We start from the raw sequence: 26,528 nt of genomic DNA, 5'->3' as shown, positions 1-26,528 counted from the left end.
CATATGTGACAAAGAGCATTTATCACACAACCCCAAGAAATTCATTGCTCAGAAATTATTATTTTCCTTTAGTAATTTTATCAAATACCTTTAAATAAATTACCTGGCTCAATTAAGATAAGCCATTAAAAGGATCACTTTAAGTCATAAAAATCCAAACAAATTGGTCAAACTAATATTTAATTAACCTCGCTTTTTGCCTCATGATTTTTCTCCTGATTTTCTTTTCCTTCATTATGTTCTCATTAATACCATTTAGAGATTTGAGTCTTGATACAATTTCTGAGATTACTAATCTTCAAATAAAAGCTTAGAAGGATACATTATCACTTGTTTTAGTCACTGTCTATATGATAGTTTGTAAAAAGCTCCAGGCCAGAAAAGATTAAACTGTTAAGTATAGCTAACTATTAAAAAAAAAAAATCTTTAAAAACCTTAAAAATGTTTTAAAAAATAAATACAGTATAACTAAACAGTAATAATTTAGACCATGGATGTCAAAAAAATCTATCTCAGTCACTAATATGGATATAAAATGAGAGGGGGAAAAAACGAAGAAAATAAAAAGTAATAAAGTGAAATTTGGCTTAAAATCCTTAGGGAGATCCAATTAAAAATGGACAGAAGACATGAACAGACATTTATGGAACATTATTCAGCCATGAAAGAGAATGAAATCTTGCCATTTGCAGTGACGTGGATGGAGCTATAAAGTATAATCCTGAGTGAAATAAGTCAGAGAAAGACAAATACCATATGATTTCACTCTCATGTGAAATTCAGGAAAAAAACAAATGAACAAAAGAAAAAATAGAATTCTGTTGGCATTCGGGATTTACCTGTGGTTGTGACAAAAAGATACCTGTGGGCTTAAGCAAGTGCTTGAAAGTGTACTCTTCCAGCAGTGTGGTTTATCTGGTCCTATTAGTTGAATTCATTGGGCATATTGGTGGATGATCTCTCAAACTGTTAAAGAAGGGGCCTCCGGGTGGCTTAGTCAGTTAAGCGTCCGACTTCAGCTCAGGTCATGATTTTGCAGTTCATGAGTTCAAGCCCCACATTGGGCTCCATGCTGACAGCTGGGAGCCTGGAGCCTCCTTTAGATTCTGTGTCTCCTTCTCTCTCTGCCCCTCCCGGCTCATGCTCTGTCTCTCTCTCTCAAAAATGAATAAACATTTTTAAAAACAATTTTTAATTTAAAACTTTTTAAAAAATATTTATTCTTGAGAGATAGAGACAGAGCATGAGCAAGGGAGGGGCAAAAAGAGAGAGACACACAAAATCTGAAGCAGGCTCCAGGCTCCGAGCTGTCAGCACAGAGTCTGATGCAGGGCTGGAACCCATGGACCTCCAGATCATGACCTGAGTCGAGGTTGGACGCCTAACCAACTGAGCAACCTAGGCTTCCCTTAATTTAAAACTGTCAATGAATAATTTTTAAAGTTAAAATCATAACTTTATTACAAATACTAAATGAATACATATCAATGGTGTTATTTCATTAATTAATTATTGAAGGAACCAGAAAGGTATTACAACTGGTTCACAGGAAAACTCAAAGGACACAAATACGTAAACATTAAGAACTAAATGAATGGAGATGAAATTTACAAATAGATGTAACACTTTAGTTGTTATCTGCAAAGCAGCCCATTACACTTCTCTTGTATAAAAGAATCATTTGGACAAAATCAGTTACATTACTATTTTCTGCAAGTTTGAGTTGTAAGATAGCTGAAAGACTGGACAGTGAACATAATCCAGAATGGTCCACTACACAGGACACCTAATATTTTTGTCCATTTTAAAGTCTTTCACAATTTTTCTTGACCTTTGAAAGGAATACAAAGATGCATGGATGTTTACAAAAGAAAATAAAATTTTTACTCAAGATGTCCATGGATCTAATGTGCTTCTTTAAAAATGACTGTTGATTTTCTCAAAATTTCAATTAAAAACACCAGCAAGTGCTTGTAACACTGCTGTTGTTTGTAAAGGGGTGACTTACTAGGATGCCAATTGTTTTTTTCTAGCATTGACCTTTGAGTAATATTGTGACCCAATTATGTATCTATGTGTTAGGAATAAGTAATGATTATTTGGGCTAATGTATGTTTTTATAAGTTTTACATTAAGCTAACTATTATTATCATAAAATAAGTAGAAAGCTATATTAAAATAAACTACAAAGACCTTTTTCATATTTGGGAAGCAATATGCATTGTGCTTTATGAAACAGCATGAATTTTGGCATCATATATTTTCAGATCCATCAGTTAGTAGCTCTATGACATTGGGTGTAGTGCTTCTCCTTTCTAAGCCCCAGTCTTCTCTAAAATAGGAAGAACAATGATATTAACATCATTATTACTTAATGACTAAGTTGTGAATATTCAAATAGGAAAATGGATATAAAAGCACTTAATTCAGTGTCTGAATAAAAGTAAGCATTCATTATTTTAGGGAGTCAACCACCTCACTGATACCAACTCAGCTTTCAGATGCTACTTCTACATTTCTCTCTTCATACCTCCTCTTTCCTTTGCCCAGTTGAACAATCCTTTCTTTTTCCTTCTTATTCTACCTTTAGATATCATTTAAGGCCTAATAAGTGGTTCTTATATTTTTATAGGTGGTGACCTCCTTTGGAAATGTGATTACTGTGGCCTCCCCTCTCCAAGGGGCTATGCACACAAATGTTGAGCTTAGTTGCAAGGCCTATCCCTTAGATTAAGTATTCTTGTGCCACAACAAACAACAGGTGTTGGTGAGGATGTGGAAAAAGGGGAACCCTCTTGCACTGTTGGTGAGAGTGTGAACTAGTACAGCTACTCTGGAAAACAGTATGGAGTTTCCTCAAAAAGTTAAAAATAGAACTACCCTACAATCCAGCAGTCTCACTACTCAGTATTTACCCAAAGATATAAAACTGCTGATTTGAAGGGATACATTCACTCCAGTGTTTATAGCAGCATTATCTACAATAGCCACACTATGGAAACAGCTGAAATGTCCAATGACTGATGAATGGATAAAGTCAATATGATATGTATGTGTGTATATATATTATGTGAAGCAAAACAAGTCAGAAAAAGACAAGTTTCATATGATTTCACTTGTAGAATTTAAGAAACAAAACAAACAAGCAAAGGGGAGGGAAAAGAAAGATGCAAACCAAGAACAGGCTCTTAAAACTATAGAGAACAAACTGATGGTTACAGAGGGGATGTGAGTGGAGCAATGGGTTACATAGGTGAGGGGATGAAGGAGTGCATTTGTGATGAACACCGGTTGCTATATAGAACTGTTGAATCACTGTCTTGTACACCTGAAATTAATATTACACCGTATGTTAACTAATGAATTTAAATAAAAACTTAATAAAAATAAAAATTCTAAAAAATTCTTGTGCCAGCTAAAGTCCAGCCTCCTCCCTAAACCTTTTCATAGATCTAATCTATATTTATCTTTCCTTTCCTTTTGTATTACGTTCACTCACCAAATATTTATCTCGACACTAATATGCATATATCACTCTGTTGGATGCTGTGAGTTTTTAAATGATTATATATGATTTGGGCCCTGCCCTTGAGGAACTCACAGTATAGTACAAGAGAATATATTCTTAAATGAACTAGTTTTATAAGTAACTGTTTAGTGTTCTCATGAGGTACAAAACTAGTCCAAATTTTATTCTAGAAAATTCTATGAGATTTATCAGTGGCTATTTTGAAACTACTTGGCATGATGAATTCCCAGAGAACAATCTGGTCTAATCCACCATCATCTTTCATCTCAAGTTATTTCAGTGGCTAGTCTCATCAGTTCCACCTTTGCCTCTCTTCAGTTTACTCTTCCTCTCAAAGCAAAGTCCACTTTTTAAAGCATGAAGTAAATCATGTCACTTTTCTACTGGTAACTTTCAATGGATTCTTGTTCCATACAGAATAAAATTAAAACTCCTTGACTTGCTCTGCTAGATTCTACTTGATCTGGCTCTCTCCAACTTTTCTAGGCCTTTCTCTTAGCATTCTTCTCCCTTTCCTCATTGCTCACTAAGCTTCATCAAGCTTTTTCTTGCCTTGGGGAATGTTCTGTCCCCACTACCTAAAACGTTCTTAACCCCACTCTTTGCCTGGCTGACTTCTATTTATTCTTTATGTTTCATTGTAAGTATCTCTTTCTCATAGAAAGACCTGATCTGCCTCCTCCAGTCTAAATTATTCTTACAGTTACTTTCTCTTATAGCATCTAATACTTTTCCTTTATAGCACTTATCACAATTTACAATTGTGTACTTATTCATGTGTTTGATACCTATATATGTAGTCTGTAAGGTCCATAAGGACAAGTATCACATCTCTTAGTTTATATGATTGATCTATACAACATACAGCACAGCTTGGAACATATTATACACTGTATAAATATTTGTTAAATATGTTCCGTGAGACTGTCCATTAACTAAGTTTACAAGACAGATATAAAAAACCAAGATATGGTTATCAATGCTCATGATGTGTAAGGACTCTTCCATGAAACAGATAATCAGCATATTCTTTCCCTGTAGTAAGCCAATATATTAAGTGACTATAGTAATGATGATAACTTTTTTAAAATTATTTTAATGTTTATTTTTTGAGAGAGAAAGATAGAGGTTGAGCAGGGGAGGGACAGAGAGAGAGGTAGACACAGAATCCGAAGCAGGCTCCAGGCTCTGAGCTGACGGCACAGAGCCTGACGCAGGGCTTGAACTCACGAACTGTGAGTGAGATCATGACCTGAGCTGACGTCAGACGCTTAACCAACTGAGCCACCCAGGCGCCCCAAGAAGGTAATTTTTTAATGCTAACTATGCAGCAGATAGTATTTTAAGTGGTTTATATAAACTATCAGAAATTGATACTTAAATGCAGGTATCAGCAAGATAATACTTTTTATTTTCTTGGAACACAAGTTCATATGGCAAAACAAATTTTCATACAGACTCTGATTAATACCATTGAGAACAACAAAAATTCTGAATAATTTCAAACAACATGAGAATAATTTTAATAAGTATAAATAGTCCTTATAAAGAAATAAAATCATGAAGATTTAAAATTTTACATTTATAAAAAAATATGTTATAGTCGACCTCATGTTCACTAGACAAAATCATAAAGTATGGCTTTTCTTTGTAAATATGAATCATAATTCTTTTGTATTTTTTGTCATTAAGTTTAATCTAAATGCAGGTCTTCACATTTATTCTTGTTAAATTTTGTTTTGCTACATGTATCTGATCAATCTAGCCTAAGAAGATCTTTTTTTAAATCGGTATGTGCCATATTACCTGTATTTTCTAGCTCTGTTACGGGCATATATGTTAATCATGCTTTCATTGAAGTTACTGATAGAACTTTTTTTAGGATAGGCCATTTTGCATGCTAACAGAAACACTACTGGTTATTTGTATGTGTATATGTTAACCAGCTAACATATATGTCTCTTCTAGCCATCAAAACCCACTTTCTTTGTCTGTCTTGTCCACAGGAATTTTATGAATGACTTGTCAAATGCCTTACTGAACAGGATACACTAATTTGATAGTTCTGTGCCTTAGTAAAATTTTTATAACACTTAATCATAGCCACTAAAATAACAGTATCAGAAGCTCTAGAAAGATACATGATATATATATTTTACATTTTATATATGTAATCTATTTTTACTATAAATTCAGATCTTATATTGCATATTTGGATGTCTAGTTGGATTTTTAGAAAATACAACCTACCCAGAGCTCCTGGCTGGCTCAGGCACAGGAGCATGCAACCCTTGATCTCAGGGTTGTGAGTTTGAGCCCCATGTTGGGTATAGAGGTTACTAAAAGAATAAATAAAAACTTTAAAAACAACAAAAAAAGGAAAATACAGCCTACCTTGAAGGTCTTTAAACAGAAGTTACCAGGAAAGGGTACACATGATGGAGCTAACCACCAAGCTGGACAGTGACTCTAAAAGCACTGCTACGGAGATTGACAAATTGTAGCTATGGAAGCCATAACCCTTCATACATGCCTGCTTTGGGAAAAACTAGCTCCAATTATTATAAGTTTGCTCACTGTCTACCCAAAATTAAATCCAAACATCTTCCTATTGATTAATTTTCTAACTTTTCTGTAAATTTAAACATTTTTTCAATACAAAATTTTAAGCGGTAAAAATAATGATTCAAGGGGCATTGTATACTCACTTATGAATTTCCTTGACATCAAAATACAAGTTTATGTGTTTATTCTATTAGTATTCTTACTGGCACTTCAAAAGACCACAGAGTTCAAAAAGAGAAGTGATACTTCGGTTACATGTTCTGAGTTTGATATTGTAACTCCATTTTTTCTTTTACAAGTATTCACCCAGTCAAATTAATAGACCAGAAAAACAACATAGATTGAAAGAATTAGCACGGTTCCTTAAAAAAACTATGCATTCTCATTACAATTTCCCTTAAAGGGGAAAATTCTGTTGTTTAATAATCGACATTCAAAATTACATAGCATACCTGCAAAAGGTTTGAGATCAACTGGGACTAATTGTTTCCTCCATGCTCTCAGTTGCATAAGACAATAAGAATACAGATTACTCTCTAAAAGTGAAGGAATGTTATCTCCTTTGGAAGTGATTTGGCATTTCTTTTTCTCATTTGTGCTGACTTAACCCACTATAAATTCTGCTTACTCTAGGTGGATCCTCACTACTCCTTGGCAAGCCTTGGGTTCATCTCTTATTGACTCCTTCATACACATTGATGAATTGCAATTTTCAGAGCTTAACCTTTTTCCACCTCCTCCTTTTCCCCATTCTCTTCTCTTCTTGTTTTATTAAAATAAAGACCATCAAGGCTAAACATCTGTCCCTCTGCTTAAATTATTTTTTCTGAGTTAATTCTTCATTCTATTCCTTCTGTCTCAAAGAGAGCTTATAATTCTTAAAAGTTAGTGGCTGCTTCTACTTCTTTATTATTAAGGAAATAATTATTAAGTATCAAGACATTATTAAGTATGCAAGACATTGTGTTCATTCTTTTACTTCTCCCTAACTGTTGACTGTGTAGACCAGGTATTAATTTTGAAATAATCCCTTTCGTGGATTTTATTAGTAAAAAATCTATAATTGTACAAGTAATACATGAATACATTCTTATTAAAAATGAAAAATGAAAAAAATAAAAAACAGATGATTAACACCCATTTGAACTGTCCCCTCATCTTTTTATTTGCTTTCACGCTGCCCCAGAAGGAATCACTTTTTTTAAAAATCAGAGGGTTACCTTTCAAAACTTTTTTATGCTTTTCTATACAAACATAGTAAATACAATCCTAGTAGTTTCTAAGTGGTGTGTGTGTGTGTGCGTGTGTGTGTGTGTGTGTGTGTGTGTGTGTTAAATTAAGAAAGGAAGAGAGAAACTTGACAAACTGCTTCTAAAATACATATAGAATAAATGCAAAGGCCAAAAATAACCAAGATACTCTTGAATAAGGAAAAGAACCAAATGGAAAGTCCTGCCTTATTAATATCAAGATTTAAAATGATGTAATTAAAGTACTGCATCATTGGTGTAAAATTTAACAGACCATTGGAACAGAATTTAAGCCCCCCCAAACACCAACACACATATGGGCACATATGATAGTTTGTACTACATACTAGTGGAAAAAGTCTTTTTTCAATAAATGATGCTGCCACAATAGGCTGCCCGTGTCAAAAAAAAAAAAAATGTTCACCTATCTCATAAAGTATACAAAATTCAATTCTAAGATTACTGGAGACCTAAATATGAAAGGCAAAACTATAAAACTTGTAGAATGTTATAGGACAACACTTTTTTTATGCTGGATTAGGGAAGGATTCCTTTTAAAAATACTTGAAATAAAATTCACATAACATAAAATTCACCATTTTGACCATTTGAAAGTGTATAATTCACTGGCTTTTAGTACATTCACAGTGTTGTGCAACCATCAGCTCTATTTAATTCCAGGATATTTTATCACTTCCCCCCCATAAATCCCATACCAATTAAGCAGTCACTCCCCGTAACTTCTTTCCCCACCTCTGGCAACTACTAATTTGCTTTCTGTCTCTATGGGTTTGACTACTCTGGACATTACATACAAACGGAATCATATAATATGTGGCTTTTTATGTCTGGCTGGTTTTGCTTAACATCATGTTTTCAACGTTCATCTATGTTGTTGCATATATCAGCACTCCTTTTTATGGCTGCACAATGTTCTATTATGTAGATATACTACATGTTATTTAGCCATTGATCAATTGATGGACATTTGGGTTGGTTCCACCTTTTGGTTATTAAAATAATGTTGGTATGAACATATGTGTACAAGTTTTTGTTTGAACACCACTTTTCAATTCTCTTGCATGTACACCTAGGAATAGAATTGTTGAGTCATGCAATAATTCTGTTCAACTTTTTGAGGAACCACACAAACTGTTGTCTACTGAGATCTATCATTTTACATACCCAGCAGTGGTGGATGAGGTTTCTAGTTGTTCTACATGCTCAACAACGTTTGTTATTTTCCTTAAAGAAAAAAAAAAAAAAAAACTATAGCCATTAAGTGGGTGTGAAGTGGTATTTCATTGTGGTTTTGATTTGCATTTCTCTAATGACTAATGATGATGAGCACCTTTTATTGTTGTTTATTGGCCATTTGTATATCTTTTTAGAAGACTGGTCTATTCAAGTCTTTTGCCTCTTTTAAAAAATGAGGTTGTTTTTAGAGGCATCTGGGTGGCTCAGTCCATTAAGCTTCTGACTCCATGATCCGCGGTTTGTGTGTTTGAACTCCCCCGTGGGACTCTGCACTGATGGTGTGGATCCTGCTTGGGATTCTGTCTTTCCCTCTCTCTGCCTCTCCCTGTTCATGCTCTCTGTCTCAAAATAAATAAATAAAAACTAAAAAAATGAGGTTGTTTTTAAATGGATTGTCTTCTGTTGTTGAGTTGTAAGTGTTCTTTACATATTTTGGGTACTAGACCGTTAGCAGATAGATCATTTGCAAATGTTTCCTCCCATTCTATAGATCATCTTTTCTACTTTTATCAGTAATGCCCTTTTATACAAAGAAGTTTTTAATTTTGATGAAATCTTTTGTAAATTTTCTTTGTTTCCAATACTTTTGATAGCATATCTAAGGATCTATTACCAAATACAAGGTAATGAATACTTATTCCTATGTTTTCTTCTAAGCATGTTTGTCACTTTAGCTCTTATATTTAGGGCTTTCATTGATTTTGAAATAATTTTTGTATGTGGTATCAGATAAGGATCCAACTTCATTTTTTTGAATGTGGATATCCAGTTGTTCTGACACAATTTATTGAAAAAACTATTCTTTCTATTAACCTTAAATGTAACAGGGTTTCTTTCTGAACTCTCAATTCTGTGCGATTGATTTATATGTTTATCCTTATGCAGGATTACACTGTTTTGAATACTGTACCTTTTAAGTAAGTTTTCAAATGAGAAAGTGTGCATCCTCCAACTTTATTTTTCAAGATTATTTTGGCTACAGGGAGACCTTAAGTTTCCATATGAATTTTGAGATGGGTTTTTCTATTTTTGCAAAAAAAAAAAAAAATCTGTTGGGATTTTGTAGGGTTCACATTGAATCTGGGGATCCCTTAAGGTAATATTGCCATGTTTACAATATACATCTTTCCATTTCTTTATGTCTTTTTTTTTTTTTTGTAATTTTCAGTGTACAAGTCCTGCACCTCCTTAATTAAATTTATTCCTTAATTTTTTATTCCCTTTGATGCTATTGTAAATGAGATTCTTTTATTGAAATTTAAAAAAATTTTTCAGTGTTAGTGTACAAAAATACAACCAATTTTTGTGAGTTCCTCATGTATCCTGCAACTTTGCTGAATTTATTGGCTTTAATAGTTCTTTCTGTGGGTTAAAGGATTTTGTATGTATAACATTATGCCCTATGAAGAAGTTTTATTTCTTCTTCCCAATTTGGATAGCTTTTATTTCTTTTCTTGTCTAATTTCCCTGGCTAGAACTTCCAGTACAATGTTGAAAAGAAGTGGTGAATGAAGACATCCTTCATCTTGATCTTAGGAGGAAGCTTTCAGTCTTTTATCTAAAAGTAGGATATTAACTATGGGTTTTTCATAGATGCCCTTTATCAGATTGGGGAAGTTGCCTTCTATTTATATCTATTTTTCTGAATGTTTTTATCATGAAAGGGTGTTCAGTTTTGTCAAATGCTTTCTCTACATCAATTGAGATTATCTTGTGGATTTTTTTCCTTATTCTATTAATGTGTTGTAGTATACTGATTATATTTCTAATGTTGAACCACACTTGCACTTATGGATAAATCCCACTTGGTCATGGTATGTAATCATTTTAATATGCTGTTGGATTCAGTTTCTAGTGTCTTATTTAAGAGTTTGCATCTATATTCATAAAGAATATTGGTCTATAGTATTATTTTCCTGTGATGTCTTCATTTGTCATTGATATCAAGGTAATTGTGGCCCTGTGAAATGATTTGAGAAGTGTTTCCTCCTCTTCAGTTTTGTGGAAGAGTTTGTAAAGAATTTGTGTTAATTAGTTTTTAAACATTTGATAAAACTCTTTAGTAAGGCCATCTGGCCCTGAGTTTTTCCTTATTGGAAGTTTTTTTTTATTATTAATTCATACTTGTTATATGTCTACTCCAGATTTTCTACTTCTTGTATCAGTTTTCATAATTTCTATGTTTCTAAGAATTTTTTCATTTCATCTGGGTTATCTAATTGTTGGCATACAATTATTTATAGTATTATAATTCTTTTTATTTCCTTGTGATTAATAGTAATGTCCCCACATTCATTCCTGCTTTTAGTAATATGAATTTTCTTTTTTTTTCTCAGTCTAGATTAAAATTCGTCAATTCTGTTGTTCTTTCCAAAGAACGAACTTTGATTTTGTTGATTATTTCACTGTCTTTTTGTTCTCTATTTTATTTATCTTTACTATACTTATTATTAGTTCTTCTCTTTGCTTTAGGTTTAGTTTGCTCTCTTTTTAGTTCTTTAAGGTGTAAGGTTAGAGTATTGATTTGAAATCTTTATTTTTAAAGTAGATGTTTACAACTATAAATTTCTCTCTGAGCACTACTGTTGCTGTACTCGTAAGTTTTGGTATGTTGTGTCTTCATTTTCATTTATGCGAAAATATTGTAATTTCCTTTGTGATTTTTTCCTCAACTCATAGTTAAGAATGTGTTTAAATTGGGGGCACCTGGGTGTCTCAGTTGGTTAAGCATCCTTCTCTTGGTTTCTGCTCAGGTCATGATCTCTCAGTTTGTAAGTTCGAGCACCCCATCGGGCTCTGTGCTGACAGTGCAGAGCCTGCTTGGGATTCTCTGTCTCTCTGTCTCTCTCTCCCCCTCTCCCCCCATCCCACGCTCTCCTCCCACCCTACTCTCTCCCCCTCCCCCTCTTATGCACAGTCTCCCGCTCCCTCTCAAAATAAATAAATAAACTTAAAAAAAGAATGTTTAATTTCCACATATTTGTAAATTTCCCAATTTATTTCTATATTGGTTTCTACTTACTTTTCATTATGGTTAGGGAAGATACATTGTATGATTTCAGTATTTAGTGAGACATATTTTGTGGCTTAACATTTAGTCTACTTGGAAAATGTTCCTTGTTCACTTGAGAAAAAATGTGTATTTTACTGTTATCAGGTAGATTTTTTTCCTCTGTATTGTTGCTGATTTATAACGTTGGTCAAATCTTCTGTTTTACTTGTTGCATCTTCTGACGAGTTGTTCTAACCATTTATTGAAAGTGGAACATTGAAGTCTCTCAGTATTATTGTTAAACTTTTTCACCAATACTATTAGTTTTTGCTTCATATACTTTGGGGCTCTCATTAGGTGTGGATATGTTTATAATTCTTACATTTTATGATGGATTGACCTTTTTTATCATGTCACGTTTTTGTCTCTTGTAACAGTTTTTATCTTAAAGTCCGTTTTGTCTGATATTATAGCCATTCTAGCTGTCTTCTTTTTTTTTTTTTTCATTCTAGCTCTCTTTTGGTTACCATTTGCATAAGATAAATTTTCCCATTCTTTTACCTTCAACCTATTTGTGTCTTTGGATCTAAAATATGTACTGTACTTAGATAATGTTTTTTTAATCCATTCTGTTAGTCTCTACCTTTTATTTGGGTAGTTTAATCCACTTACATTTAACATAATTACTGATAAGGTAAGGTGGTTTTTTTTTTTCCAGTTGTTTTCTATATATCTTATTATTTTTATGCCTCATTTTTTTCATTACTTCCTTCATTTTTGAATAATAGTATTTTCTAGGGGTACCTGGGTGTCTCAGTTGGTCAAGCGTCCAGCTTCAGCTCAGGTCATGATCTCACAGTTCATGAGTTCAATCCCCACATCAGGCTCTGTGCTGACAGCTCATAGTCTGGAGCCTGCTTCAGATTCTGTGTCTCCTTCTGTCTGCCTTTCCCTCGTTCTCTCTCTCTGTCTCTCTCTGTCTGTCTGTCTGTCTCTCTCTCTCTGTCTCAAAAATAAACATTAAAAACAAGTTACTGGATATTTTCTAGTGTGTCGTTTTGATTTTTCTCTCATTTCTTTTGGCAAATATTCTTTTAGTTATCTTTTTAGTGGTTGCTCTGGGGGTTAAATTAACATCTTACTTTGTAACAGTCTAATTTGAATTAATACCAAATGAGCTTAAATATTATACAAAAACTTTGTCCCATCTCCCTCACTTATGTTATTTTCACAAAATATATATTTATACCTTGTGTGTACACCAACACAAATTTATAATTATTGTCTTATATAGTTTTATTTTTAAATGGTATTAGATTTACCAAAATATGTATTAATACGTTTATGTCTACCTTGTAGAGTACCAGTTTATTTATTTCTCCATGTGAATCCCAAGTTACTATCTAATGTACTTTCATTTCAGCCTGAAGGACTCCTTTTAGCATTTCTTGTAGGGAAGGTCTACTAGTATTGAACTCTGTTTTTGTTTATCTGAGAATATTTTGATTTCCTTTTCATTTCGTATTATATTTTTGCCAGATATAAAATTTCTGGTTGACCATTTTCTTTTTTAATTTTTTTTTTTCAACGTTTATTTATTTTTGGGACAGAGAGAGACAGAGCATGAATGGGGGAGGGGCAGAGAGAGAGGGAGACACAGAATCGGAAACAGGCTCCAGGCTCTGAGCCATCAGCCCAGAGCCTGACGCAGGGCTCGAACTCACGGACCGCGAGATCATGACCTGGCTGAAGTCAGACGCTTAACCGACTGCGCCACCCAGGCGCCCCGACCATTTTCTTTCAGCATTTTGAATATGTTAATTTGCTACCTATTGACCCTTATTGTTTTTGCTGAGAAATCAGCTGTTAATCTTTTGGGGGATCTCTCATATGAATTGCTTCTCTCTTGCTGCTTTCAAAATTCTTTATCTTTTACTTTCAACAATTTGTTATGTGTCTTGGTATAAATCTCTTTAACTTGGAATTGTTGAACATCCTGGGTATATAGATTTGTGTCTTTCATCACATTTGGAAAGTTTTCAGTCATTACTTCCTCCAATATTTTCTCTGCCTCTTTCTCTCTTCTTCTGGGACTCCCATTACGCATATCATTGCTCTTTGTCATAATTATAGGTTTTGGTTTGTTGATTAACTTTTCTTGTCAAGTTTTATTATTTATTGTGTGTGGTTACTGAAGTCTCTGTTCCATTAGCTTTTTGATCAGCTAGTGATTCAACAGAGATTTCCTTAAATGTCTGGGATAAATATATACTGAAAAAGAAAAATCTCTCATTCTTTGCATTTGGACTCTGTATATGTGTCAGGACATGCCTTCAGCACTCAGCCAGTTTACAGTTTTGACTTAGCCTTCATTTCCTGCTTGTGCAGAGTCTGAAGTTTGACAAGAGGTGAAATATTAGGTGAAGTCTTCTGAGGATGTGGCCAACCCTGGGCATAAATATGACCTCTAGATTCCCAGGAATATGTGGGAGTTTTTCAAAGTCCTTATGCCTGAAAGCGTTTCATTACATTGCCTTTCCTCCCAAGTTTTTGTTAGTCTATTCTTTGTCCCAGCTGTTATCCCTTGCCCAGACAGCAGTAGTTAATATATTTGTCTTTACATTTTTGGGCAGTACCACCAGCTGGTTAGCTGTAGGAGCCCTGGGAGAGTTTGAGGTTAGGAGAAATAAAAGCAAGCCCTAAATGCCCTTCAGTGAACTAACTGACATGTTGAAACAAAGAACTGTAATTCTTAAGAATAAGGTTTATTCTCCCTCCAGTACTAAGAACCTTATGAGGAATGTGAGCTGTGTCTTCAAGTCTACCACTGAGCTGTTTAGTGGAGGAATTGGTTTTTTGTTGTTGTTGTTTTTTTTTTATTTTTGTTTTTTTTCTTGATTAAGTATTCACCTGGTTGCTATAAACTTTTAGTTTTTAGATTTGGGGTAAAGTTGATTCTGACAGTTTTTGCTAGTTTATTCCTCTCTTTCATGGTGTGATAGAATTTTCACATTTCCTACTCTGCCATTTCCACTGGATTCCTTTTAGGACACAAAGACCACTAACTATAAAGGAAACTATTGGTATATTTGGCTAAATTAAAATGTTCTATTAATCATAAAACATGATTAAGTAAGACAACAAGCTATAAAATAGAAATAGATGTTTTCAGCATACAAAACTGATATAGAATTAGTTATCCAGAATAAATACAGACATCTAACAATTTATTTAAAAAGGACAACCCAATAAGGGAATATTTGAGCAAAAGACTTGAAGAGGGTCTTTACCAAAAAGAACATCTAAATGCCTGATAAACATATAAAATAATGCTTTTTCTCATTAATAGGGAAAGGAAAATCAAGCCCTCAAAAACATATTATTACTACTACCAGATTTGAAAAAAAAATTGCTAGTATGGACAATACTAGGTAGAGATAAGTTGTGGAGTAGGAGGAACTATCACCATTTTCTTTTGATAGACATATAAATTGCCTTAACCAATTTGGAAATTTGTAAAAGAGGGTATGCCTACCCTAAAGCCAGCAATTCTGTTTCTGAGTGTGTGTGTGTGTGTGTGTGTGTGTGTGTGTGTGTGTGTGTGTTTGAGTGTGTATCCTAAAATTAATCATACATGCTAGAATATTCAAAGTAGCATTGTTCATAGTGTCTCCAAAACGGAGACAGTACAAATGCCCATCAACTGAGTAATCCATATTCACTGCCTCCTTTTCCTTACCTCCAGTTTTTGTTTTTGTTTTTGTTTTTGTTTTACCTCTTATAATTGGGTACCTGTCTTCATCAAATAATGAAATAGCTATCTCTCAGGGCATTTGGGTGGCATGGTCAGTTAAGCATCCAATTCTTGATTTCAGCTTGAGTCATGATCTCATGGTTGGTTTGAGCCTGTCATTAGGCTCTGAACTGACAGCACGGAGCCTGCTTGGGATTCTCTCTTACCCTCTTTCTCTCTGCCCCTCTCCCCATCAGGTGCGCGCTCTCTCTCTCTCTCTTTCTCTCTGTCCATCTCTCTCTCAAAATAAATAAACTTAAAAAAAAAAAAAGAAAGAAAGAACTGCCTCTCAGACAACTAATAACTACTCCTGCAAAGAATTTCAAAGTTTATCTTTTGCCTAAGTTTCTTTTGAGATAGGTGGGAAATTTATTTCTAGGTTACATAATGAAATTGTGAGTTTATGGTTGCCAGTTATAACTGGATCCATGTTATTGATAATTCCTTGCCCAAATCCTTAGTTATCCTCCCTGCTAATTCATCAACATATATATCCAGATATTTATGAAAGTTATCTTTGCCACTTATATTTCCCCATTTTTCTCATTAATGGATTTTCACTTCAAGCATGAAAGGAAAAAATAACAGTGAATGTGTCTCCTCTTTTCTTACAAATTACCCCACTTTATCATCCCACTTGCTTCCTCAACTCACTTCTACTCTTTTTACTCTACTGGTAACTTCTTTAATTGGTGGATCTAATGACATTTTTTAAAGTTTTTATTTAAATTCCAGTTACCTAACATACAGTGTGATATTAGTTTCAGGTGTATGGGTAGTGATTCAATACTTCCATACAACACCCAGTGCTCATCACAGCAAGTGCACCCCTTAATCTCCATCATGTATTTTACTCATCCCCATACCCAATTCCCCTCTGGTAACAATCAGTTTGTTCTCTATAGTTAAGAGTTTGTTTCTTGGTTTGCCTCTCTTTCTTTTTTTTTTTTTTTTCTTTTTTTCCCATTTACTCATTTGTTTTGTTTGTTTCTTAAATTCCACATATGAATGAAATCATATGGGATTTGCCTTTCTCTGACTGACTTATTTCGCTTAGCATAATACTCCCTAGCTCCATCTACATCATTAGAAATGGCAAGATTTAAATCTTTTTTATGTATGTAAATGTACACACACACACACACACACACACACACACACACACACACACACACGCGTATATATATACCACATCTTTTTTATCCATTCATCAGTTGATGGACACTTGGGCTGTTTCCATAGTTTGGCTGTTGTAGGTAATGCTGCTGTAAACATCAGGGTTCATGTGTCCTTTTGAATTAGTATTTTTGTATTCTTTGGGTAAATATCTAGTAGTGCAATCACTGGATAGTAGGGTAGTTCTATTTTTAACTTTTTGAGGAACCTCCATACTTTGCCAGAGTGGCTGCACCAGTTTGCATTCCCACCGACAGTGCAAGAGGGTTCCTCTTTCTCCATATCCTTACCAACACCATTGTTTCTTGTGTTAGTGATTTTAACTATTCTGACAGGTATGAGGTAATATTTCATTGTAGATTTGATTTGCATTTCCCTGATGATCACTGATGTTGAGCATCTTTTCATGTGTCTATTGGCCATCTGTATGTCTTTTTTGAGAAGATGTCTTTTCATGTCTTCTGCCCATTTTTTAATTGGATTATTTCCTTTTTGGGTATTGAGTTTTATAATGCTTTATACATTTTGGATACTAACCCTTTATTGGATATTTAATTTATAAATATCATGTCCTATTCTGTCAGTTGCCTTTTAGTTTTGCTGTTGTCCCAGTAGTTTATTTTTGTTTTTGTTTCCCTTGCTTCAGGAGATATATCTACAAAGAAGTTGCTACAGCCCATGTCAAAGAGGTCACTGCTGTGTCCTCTTCTAGGATTTTTATGATTTCAAGTCTCATTGAATATTCTTTTCTGCTTTGTAAAAGATTAATCGACCATATAATTGTGGGTTCATTTTTGGATTTTCTGTTCTGTTCTACTGATTTGTCTATTTTTGTGCCAGTACCATACTGTTTTGGTCACTACAGCTTTGTAATATAACTTGAAGTCTGGAATTGTGATACCTCCAGCTTTGTTTTCCTTTTTCAAGGTTGCTTTTTGGCTATCCGGGATCTTTTATGATTCCATACCAATTTTAGGATTGTTTTTTCTAGCTGTGTGAAAAATGCTGGTGATATTTTGATAGGGATTGCATTAAACATGTAGATTGCTTTGGATAGTAGAGACGTTTTAACAATATTTGTTCTTCCATTTCATGAGGATGGACTGTTTTTCCATTTCTTTGTGTCATCTCCAGTTTCTTTCATCAGTGTTTTATATTTCACATCTTCAGGTTAAGCTTATTCCTAGGTATCTTATTGTTTTTGGTGCCATTGTAAATTTAATTGATTACTTGTTTCTTTCTCTACTGCTTCATTATGTGTATATAGAAATGCATCAGATTTCTGTAGACTGATTTTTATCCTGAACCTTTATTAAATTCATTTATAAGTTCTCACAGTTTTTTGGTGGAGTCTTTCAGGCTCTCAGTGGCTTTTTTCCAACTCTCATCCTACTCATATTATAATAGTTGATATCTTTTAACATCTCCTTGAAAGTTTCTTCTCTCTTCCCTTCCCTTATGTTCACACTGTCTTGATTTTCCTTTTAAGTGTCTAACAATTTCTTAAAGATTTGAAAACCAAATAATTTATCTTCCAAACTGAAATACTTTTGAAAATGAAAAATTTGGTATTTAATATTGAGCCAGTATGATAGATACAAATCCTGATTACTCAAGGAAAAATAGGATGTACTATTATTTCATTTACAGATTCTTTTTTTTTTCCTCCTCAATTTTTTCTTCTGTTATCCATCTTCTGAGTTCCATAATATGGATCTTACCTAGAATTATCAGCCATCATCTTTTGTTCTTTTACATACTGTCCTTGGATGATCTGAAACATTTGCATGGCTGAAACTACCACCTCCATTGATAATTACCAAAGTATATATCTTTTTTTTATGTTTATTTTTTTTTGAGAGAGAGACAGAATACAAGTTGGGTGGGGGGGGGGGCAGGCAGAGAGAGAGGGAGGCACAGAATCTGAAGCAGGCTCCAGGCTCCAAGCTGTCAGCACAGAGTCCAACATGGGGCTCGAACTCACAAACCATGACATTGTGACCTGAGCCAAAATCAGATGTTTAACTGACTGAGCCACCCAGGTGCCCCTCCCAAAGTATATATCTAATCCTTAACTTTTTCCTGAGCTCTAGACTCATATTTCTTTTTTTTTTATTTTATTTTTTATTTTTTTTAATTTACAACCAAATTAGTTAGCATATAGTGAAACAATGATTTCAGGAGTAGATTCCTTAAAGCCCCTTACCCATTTAGCCCATCACCCCTCCCACAACTCCTCCAGTAACCCTCAGTTCTCCGTATTTATGAGTCTCTTCTGTTTTGTTCCCCTTCCTGTTTTTTTATTTTTGTTTCCCTTCCCTTATGTTCATCTGTTTTGTCTCTTAAAGTCCTCATATGAGTGAAGTCATATGATTTTTATCTTTCTCTGACAAATTTCACTTAGCATAATACCCTCCAGTTCCATCCACGTAGTTGCAAATGGCAAGATTTCATTCTTTTTGATTGCTGAGTAATATTCCATTGTATGTATTTACCACATCTTCTGTATCCATTCATCCATCGATGGGTATTTGGGCTCTTTCCATGCTTTGGCTATTGTTGATAGTGCTGCTATAAACGTGGGGGTGCATGTGTCCCTTCGAAACAGCACACCTGTATCTCTTGGATAAATGCCTAGTAGTGTAATTGCTGGGTCATAGGGTAGTTCTATTTTTAGTTTTCTGAGGAACCTCCACACTGTTTTCCAGAGTGGCTGCACCAGCTTGCATTGCCACCAACAATGCAAAAGAGATCCTCTTTCTCCGCATCCTCGCCAACATCTGTTGTTGCCTGAGTTTATAATGTTAGCCATTCCAGCTCATATTTCTAGTAGCTCATTGGGTATCTCCAGACTATTAACCCCAAAGTATGTCCTTCAAATTTAAACTTATCTTTTCCCTGAAATATCCTGCTGTTCTGTTTACATTCACACACACACACACACACACACACACACACACACACACACACACACATAGAGAGATGTGTAGTATATGTATACTTGTGTGTGTGAGTCTGGAAATCTATATATCATACATACATCCTACTTTGAGCATATGCTTTCTTAGGTATTGGGCATACAATAGTAGCAAAAGCACAGTTTCATCATGACAGTGCATTCTAGTATGTGAGATAGACATCTAAATGTAGTATACATATAAATATAGTATAAATGTGGAAATTGCTATGAAGTAGAGAAACATGCTGTCAAGTGAAGTACAATAGGAGCCTTCTTTGACTTTCTATCCAATACTTGGCCTTTTTTATTAGACATAAGTGGCAACATATAGCTCTTTTAAACCAGACTATCCACCATTTCTTTAAAATATTTATCACAATTCAGTACTCAAATGTATTAGATAGAGCAGTTTTTCTTCTCAGAATTCCCATTGCCTTCACCCTAGTTATGGGAATATTCTTTATAAATCACATAAAATGTTAGGCCCTAACATGGTAGCAATACCATCAATAATGAGGATGTTGGTATGGAAACTAAATAAAAGAGCTTCTATGGAAATTGTATTATGTCCTTTGGGAGAAACAGATGATACATAAGAACAGCAGTACCTTCCCAGTCATAAAGTCTGGCTGCTGCTTCCTTGTTTTCACATAGTAAGTGATACTTGCTGATTGAATATTAGTTAATTATTTATCCTTTTATCACATATACATCCCCTCTTATGCACAAAACTTGAAAGTGGTCAAGTTCTCATTTTGAGATTAGAAAACCTAAACCCATTAGTACTAGCCCAGAACAAAATTATGCATGCTGCAAAATAATAATTTTATAAACAACATAATTAGTAATTTTTAAAATAAATAATTCATGTTGTTTATATGTTTTTAGAATAGTGACACTCAGTTACATCAGTATCACGTTGATAGGTGTAATATCAATAATAATAAACATTAAGTATTTACTACTTACAAGTGCTAGATAATTTATATACAGTATCTTATTTAACCCTCAATAGTAATCCAGTGAGGTAGATACTATCATTAGCTTCATTTTTTTTAGATAAAGGAAATGGTGATTTAAAAATTATAGCTGTCAGTGTCCCAGCAGAAGTCATAGCATAGTTAAAAGGATAATTGAGAAGAGTTTAATGAAGGGACAATAGTGCCTACAAAAGTTTGGTCAGGTTATAAGGAAAGCAACAAGACACAATGCAGTGTCCCAGTGTTCCCTGGGACTAGTAATACTGGGAACCCTTACTACTCTAGTCCTAATGGGGCAAAGACAGGGAACTCCTACTGAAATCCAGAAAAGAGCTGTAAGCAAGGGTCATCTGACAGGGGCTGTGACTTAGCCAGCCTGCGGTGACCAGGTAGAAAGGAGCCAGGGGAATAAAGACCAGATCTTAATCTCCTCTAATGCTTTAGTTTCCTGGCAGTGCCTCCCACTGGCTGAATGCAACTAGAAACTAGACAGTACAGACTGGCTTATTGATTTTATCTATACAGGTCAGTTTAGAGCAGAGAGGATGAAGAAGGGTGGAGAATCTGAAAGGAAAATGGAAAATATCTAAGAATTAAATAACTATTACGTGGCAGAGCCAGTATATGAATGCCAAACACTTTACTCCGTAACCATAATGCTAAACTGCTTCTCATAAAAAAGTTCCATGAAATATTATTTGGCCAGGGAAAATATTTTAAATCTGAAGGTTTCTGTCCTATCACAAATTGTTGGATAGAAACCTATATCCAAACTCACAGAAAGGCATTTATACCTAACAGTAAGTGACACCAAATATATGAGAGCTAGGCAGCAAATAATGCCACAGAAAAAAAGTTAGGTGTTGATACTGATTTCAGTGTTGTTGGTGTTTTCAGAATATTAAGCCATCCTTGTTTTTCTTGTTCAGATTCCAGATTCCATCATTTCTCGTGGTGTTCAGGTGCTCCCACGAGACACAGCCTCCCTCAGCACTACTCCTTCAGAATCGCCTCGTGCTCAGGCTACATCTCGCCTTTCTACAGCTTCCTGCCCAACACCAAAAGTAAGTACAGTTCCTTGGCACCTTACACCTATTCTACTATCTGAGTGTGGGAAACTTAACCAGTATTTCCCTGTTTGTCAAGGTTGGATTGCATGCAAGATAATGCAATGAAAAATTAGTGGACTATAAGATAATTACCACTCACTGTTTTACAGATTGTGCATATTAGGCCAATAGTAAGATAATAGAAATTTCATGTAAAATGTCTACTCCTACATTCACAGCTACAGATATCACTTTCTGTAGCTCCTGTTTCTTTGCTCTAGACTTGTTATTTTTTAGCATACTCATCAGTAGAGATGTGAAGTTACTTGTTTATGCAAAGGGTGAATGCATTTCTTTAAAAAGCAAAATTAACAAAATAATGTCACCAAAGGGTTTTTTTTTTTTAACTTGTCCAAGCTAGGGTAGCTCCCTGCTCTAGTATCATGCCAAATTTTTTCAAACATATTCAACTTGGAATGTTGCTGCCTAATATTTGGAAACAAATCTAAATTGATTAGAAAGAAAGTTTTAATGCCAACCTTTGGGGGAGGGAGGAAGTTTTTTAGTATTTATTTTTTTACAATTTTTCCCAAGTACTGAATCATGTGTTGGAGGAAAAAAGGATTAGACATTTATTTGCTGCCTCACATCTCCATGTATATGATAAATTAAGTAGCAGACGTAATTATGGCTATTACTGCTTTCTTCCGGAATGTCCCTTTCCTGGTTAAGTTAGTCATTTGTGCTTTCAAGATTTCAATATGATGGATCCAATATTGGCATCAAAAGATTAACAGTAACATTCCTTCTTAATTGATAAGATATGGTGTTCAATATCAAATTTTCACTAAATTTATTCAAGAGATATGCAGGTAATTTTTCAAACTGTGGCTTTCTCTGTCATCAGATTTACCACTTATATAGCTGTCTTCCTCAATTCCAACTTTTTCCTGAGTTTTAAGAATGTTGCAACTGGACTTAACTAGAAGTGATCTCAAGCCATTCTTCATATGTGTAGTACGGTTGCTTTTACATTCCATGGTACAACCTTCTCAGCAAAGTCCTCACAGTGTTATTACTGTTGTATATCATTGTTTTTAGACTTGTGTCAAATACAACCAATATTAATTTATAGTTTAAAAAAATTATGGTTCTAAATTTTTAATGAAGACAAAATGTAAGAACATTCTAGACATAAAATGTATGTTAATGCCATTCAGGTGCCAGTCAGCTTACATCTTCCACTGAATGAAAACATGGAGTTCTAAGATTGATGCAAAGAAGCATCTCATTCATGACTTTCAAAATTTTTTAACAAAATAATTTATTGTTTGCATTAAATCTCAATTACATAAGCTATACTCATTTATGAAGTCTAGAAAATAATGCTAAAACTTAAGTCCACTATAAATGTTTAGTCAAATATTAAGACCTAAATGTTGGGAATGCAGAACTGTTCAAGATGCAGTATTCTTTTCCTTAATAATATACTATGAACATTTATACATATTTTAAGCTAAATTCAGTTATACATAGTAGTTCTTGAGCCTTTTTAAAACTTTATATCCTAATTACAAAGAGAACATTAAATACAATTTTAAAATAATTTGGCATTGCAAATTTACTAAAGTGAAGTCCTAAAAATAAAAAAGTCAAATTAATCTATTGAAAGTCTCAAATTATAAGACTGTTTAATTAAAATCTAAACTAAATATTCTTATATTTGCTTTTATATCAGTGACATATAGTCACTGCACCCATGGAGTTTACAGTTTAATTAATGTATATTAAAATAAATATTAAGATAAATGTAAATTATTCTGATAATCATAATTTTACTGTAACTTAATAATTATAAATTGAAATTCTTGCTAAGCAGAAATGAAAAGTTACATTGATAGAAAATAATAGGAGGGAAACCTTACTTAAATAGGATTACCAGAGAAGACGTCTCTAAGGAGAACATTTCACCAGGGACAAAAAGGATATATAAAAACAAAACAAAATTCAACAATAATGACCATTTTAAAGGTGGCTGTCACCAGCCAATTATCACCAATCAGGAACTCTCAGACTAAAACATCCTTAGTACATGAAAGTCTTAATTCAGTGACTTCAAAATCCAACTTCAGCTATTAGTTCTATGTATTTTAAATAATGACTTTTTGTCTTTGCCTACTGAGTCAAATTACAAGGCCATAGGTTTTAGCACATAATACTAGGTGAATTGTTTATTTTAAAAATGCATAGAATATTTAGGGCAGAAAAGTCAGAAAGCCGGTCTTCTCATTTGAGATGTGGGTAAATGATGTTATTAACTATATTAAGGAATAATAAGAGAAGAAACACATTTTGAAGGTAAAAGGAATTAATACATTTGGTTTTGAACGTCTTCAATCTGAGATATATATGAGACATCCCATGAATGACAGCCAGCATAAAATTAGAACACTAGTGAGTTTGACATTGTTACTGTTACTGTTACTGCATCTTGGTGCTGATATTTATAATTTAGTACCTAATAGTGTTCACTAAACCTCATAGAAATCCCTCTTCTATGTTTCAGGTTAGACATGCAGTCTGTCATGTGCAAAAATATATGTGCAAATACATTTTCTTTACATGAGAAATATAGTACAGTCTTGAATGATCAGCAGTAGAAAAAACACTTGATAGTAGAAGATATAGATTCAAATGCTGGCTTCTCTGCTTAATAACCACACTACCTTAAGCAAGTTGCTCAGCTTTTCTGAGCTTTGGATCTGTGAGTAAATGTAATCTTTGCCTCCCCAACAGGGTTTATTAATTTATTAAATGAGTCTTTTCCTGGTTCTGGGGAAGCAGTGGTGAGCAACTAGATATTGTTCTTACCATTACAAACAGACAAACAGGCAATTACAAATTATAATAAAGTATAAGTGCTATGATTTATCACCAGAGGACAGAATACTTTGGGAATAACCATCAGAAGCAATTAACCTAGTCTTTGTAAAAATATAAAACAGCTAAATAAACAAATTATGATTAAAAGCTAGTAGTTCCAACCTTTCTGTCTGTAGCTTTTTATCAGCTGGTCAGTATTTAAGCTAAAGGACTTATGTGTGCATCTGTTTTCTTTTAGACCAACAACTATAATATCAAACATTATTTTAGGTTCATATTTTATATGTTTACTACACTATAATACCGTATCATATCATAGATTATCCTTTTATTTTTTTTAATTATCAGCTGTATTGAGGACAAGATCTATAAAATATACCAGACAAGATCTATACCATTTGGATTTACCTTTTGGTATATACCAAAAGGTATACCATATACCATTTGGATTTCCTTTTTAGTACAAAATCTAGTAAAGATAACCATGTATTATCTTTTCTAAACAATTCTTTATTAAATGGCTTTGTTTCCAACAAATATTTATTTGCTGAAATGAGATAATATTTTATTGTATGTGGGGAAAAAATTATTTCTCTTTTATATCAGTTATTTTGTTTTAATTAAATCTGTCTGAAATGACAAATGATTTTTACTCCACTTGCTTTATGACACTGTGAAGTATCTTGTAAGAACAAACGAGATTTTAATCTTTCATTGCCCTAAGTAAAACAGTGGCTTAGCCAAAAATGTCAAATAGTATGTAGATTCTATTTCAATAGTAGTGGGCAATATTTAGAAGACTTAAATTCTAACATGGTGGTTGTCTCCCAAAAAATGTTTGCTAAAAGAAAAATTCTATAACAGAAAAATTCTCTTGTAAAGTAAACATGACTCACAATTTATATGAATACCGATTTTTCCATTATAAAAGTCAGTAACATCTCTGTTTGAAATCAAGAAGCATGAGGTAAAGAATAATGACCAGAGCAAAAAAGGGGGGAAGAAATCCAAACTTTCAATCAGTTCACCATCCCAGTAGATGTTGTTAAAATAGGGAATAATTTTTAAAGACCAATTTAAGTATCTTTTTGTTGCCTAAGCATCTGAAGTTTGACTTTAAAAAATAAGTGTAGTCTATTGTTACATATCCCCTGTACCTTAGAGATTAGAATAGAATTTTGTGCCCAGACTAAGAAACAAGTTTATTTTTTCCTCTCAGGAAGAAAATATAAATACTATCTATCTAAAACTAAAGTTTATGAAATGACTAAAAAGTATATGTATTGAAATAACCTTAATATTAAGGGTGTGTTCATTTAATACACTAATGCCTAATCTTCTATTCAAACAAAATGCAGAATTATGATTTCACTATAGGTTTCTATTATTTTCCTTTGAGCAAATGAATTTAGATTCTTCTGGATACAGAATAAATGATTTTCTTCATTCACAGTTTCAGTATGTATGTCTGAAAGGCAGTGTGATTTCCTTTACATATAAAAATGGCATTATTGATCTAGTATCAGGTCTAGTATCTATATTCCCTCTGAGATTTTTTCTTAGTCATATTAGTTTGTACAAATGATTCCACATTGTCACTATTTTCCTTTGTGAACACCAGCGTGATTATGTGATATGGTTAGTTCATTGGTTCGAAACCTGAGGCTCCCAAGTCTGGAGAATCTTGTGAAGTTGTGAAAATTCTAGCCAAGATAAAAACACTAAGTGGAACCCACAGATTATTTTCTACTATTTTGAAGAGCTAAACAAAATCAGTAAGACTACTTTAAATACTAAATTTCTTTGCTTTTGTCTGAAATTACATCAACATTGGTATATCAACATCTGTTCAATTGTTAATGACAAATAGAAATTTATGGGTTCTATATGTAGAGTCAACAAGTGCCAAAGTGTTTGGAAAGCAAAGAATTAGTGACATCAGAAGTTTTCTTTTGTACAAAGTTAATTGCCCTATCTGGGGAATACTAAGCAAATCATTGTCTCAACATTATGGTCAAATCTGGCAATTCTCAAATTTAATGGTCTCAGGAACTCTTTATATACTTATAAATTTTTAAGGACCCAAAATAGCTT

The 26,528-nt window shown here is 33.6% G+C and overlaps 1 protein-coding gene across 18 annotated transcripts in view; it reads left to right on the top strand.

The window, feature by feature from the left end:
- GPHN (gephyrin) overlaps window positions 1-26,528 on the top strand; it is a 635,492-nt gene that overhangs the window by 398,923 nt on the left and 210,041 nt on the right. For all 18 annotated transcript variants that reach the window (XM_086709482.1, XM_086709484.1, XM_086709476.1 and 15 more), the window contains one exon: window positions 21,432-21,566. In XM_086709482.1, coding sequence (XP_086565608.1) covers window positions 21,432-21,566 — 135 coding nt within the window. The remainder of the gene's footprint in view (window positions 1-21,431; window positions 21,567-26,528) is intronic.

The sequence above is a fragment of the Puma concolor genome, chromosome B3 (genome assembly GCF_028749965.1).
Source record: "Puma concolor isolate L17-30 chromosome B3, mPumCon1.1.hap2, whole genome shotgun sequence".
Taxonomy (NCBI): domain Eukaryota; kingdom Metazoa; phylum Chordata; class Mammalia; order Carnivora; family Felidae; genus Puma; species Puma concolor.
Note: the sequence above shows the minus strand (reverse complement) of the source record. Positions and strands in the feature narration are given on the sequence as shown.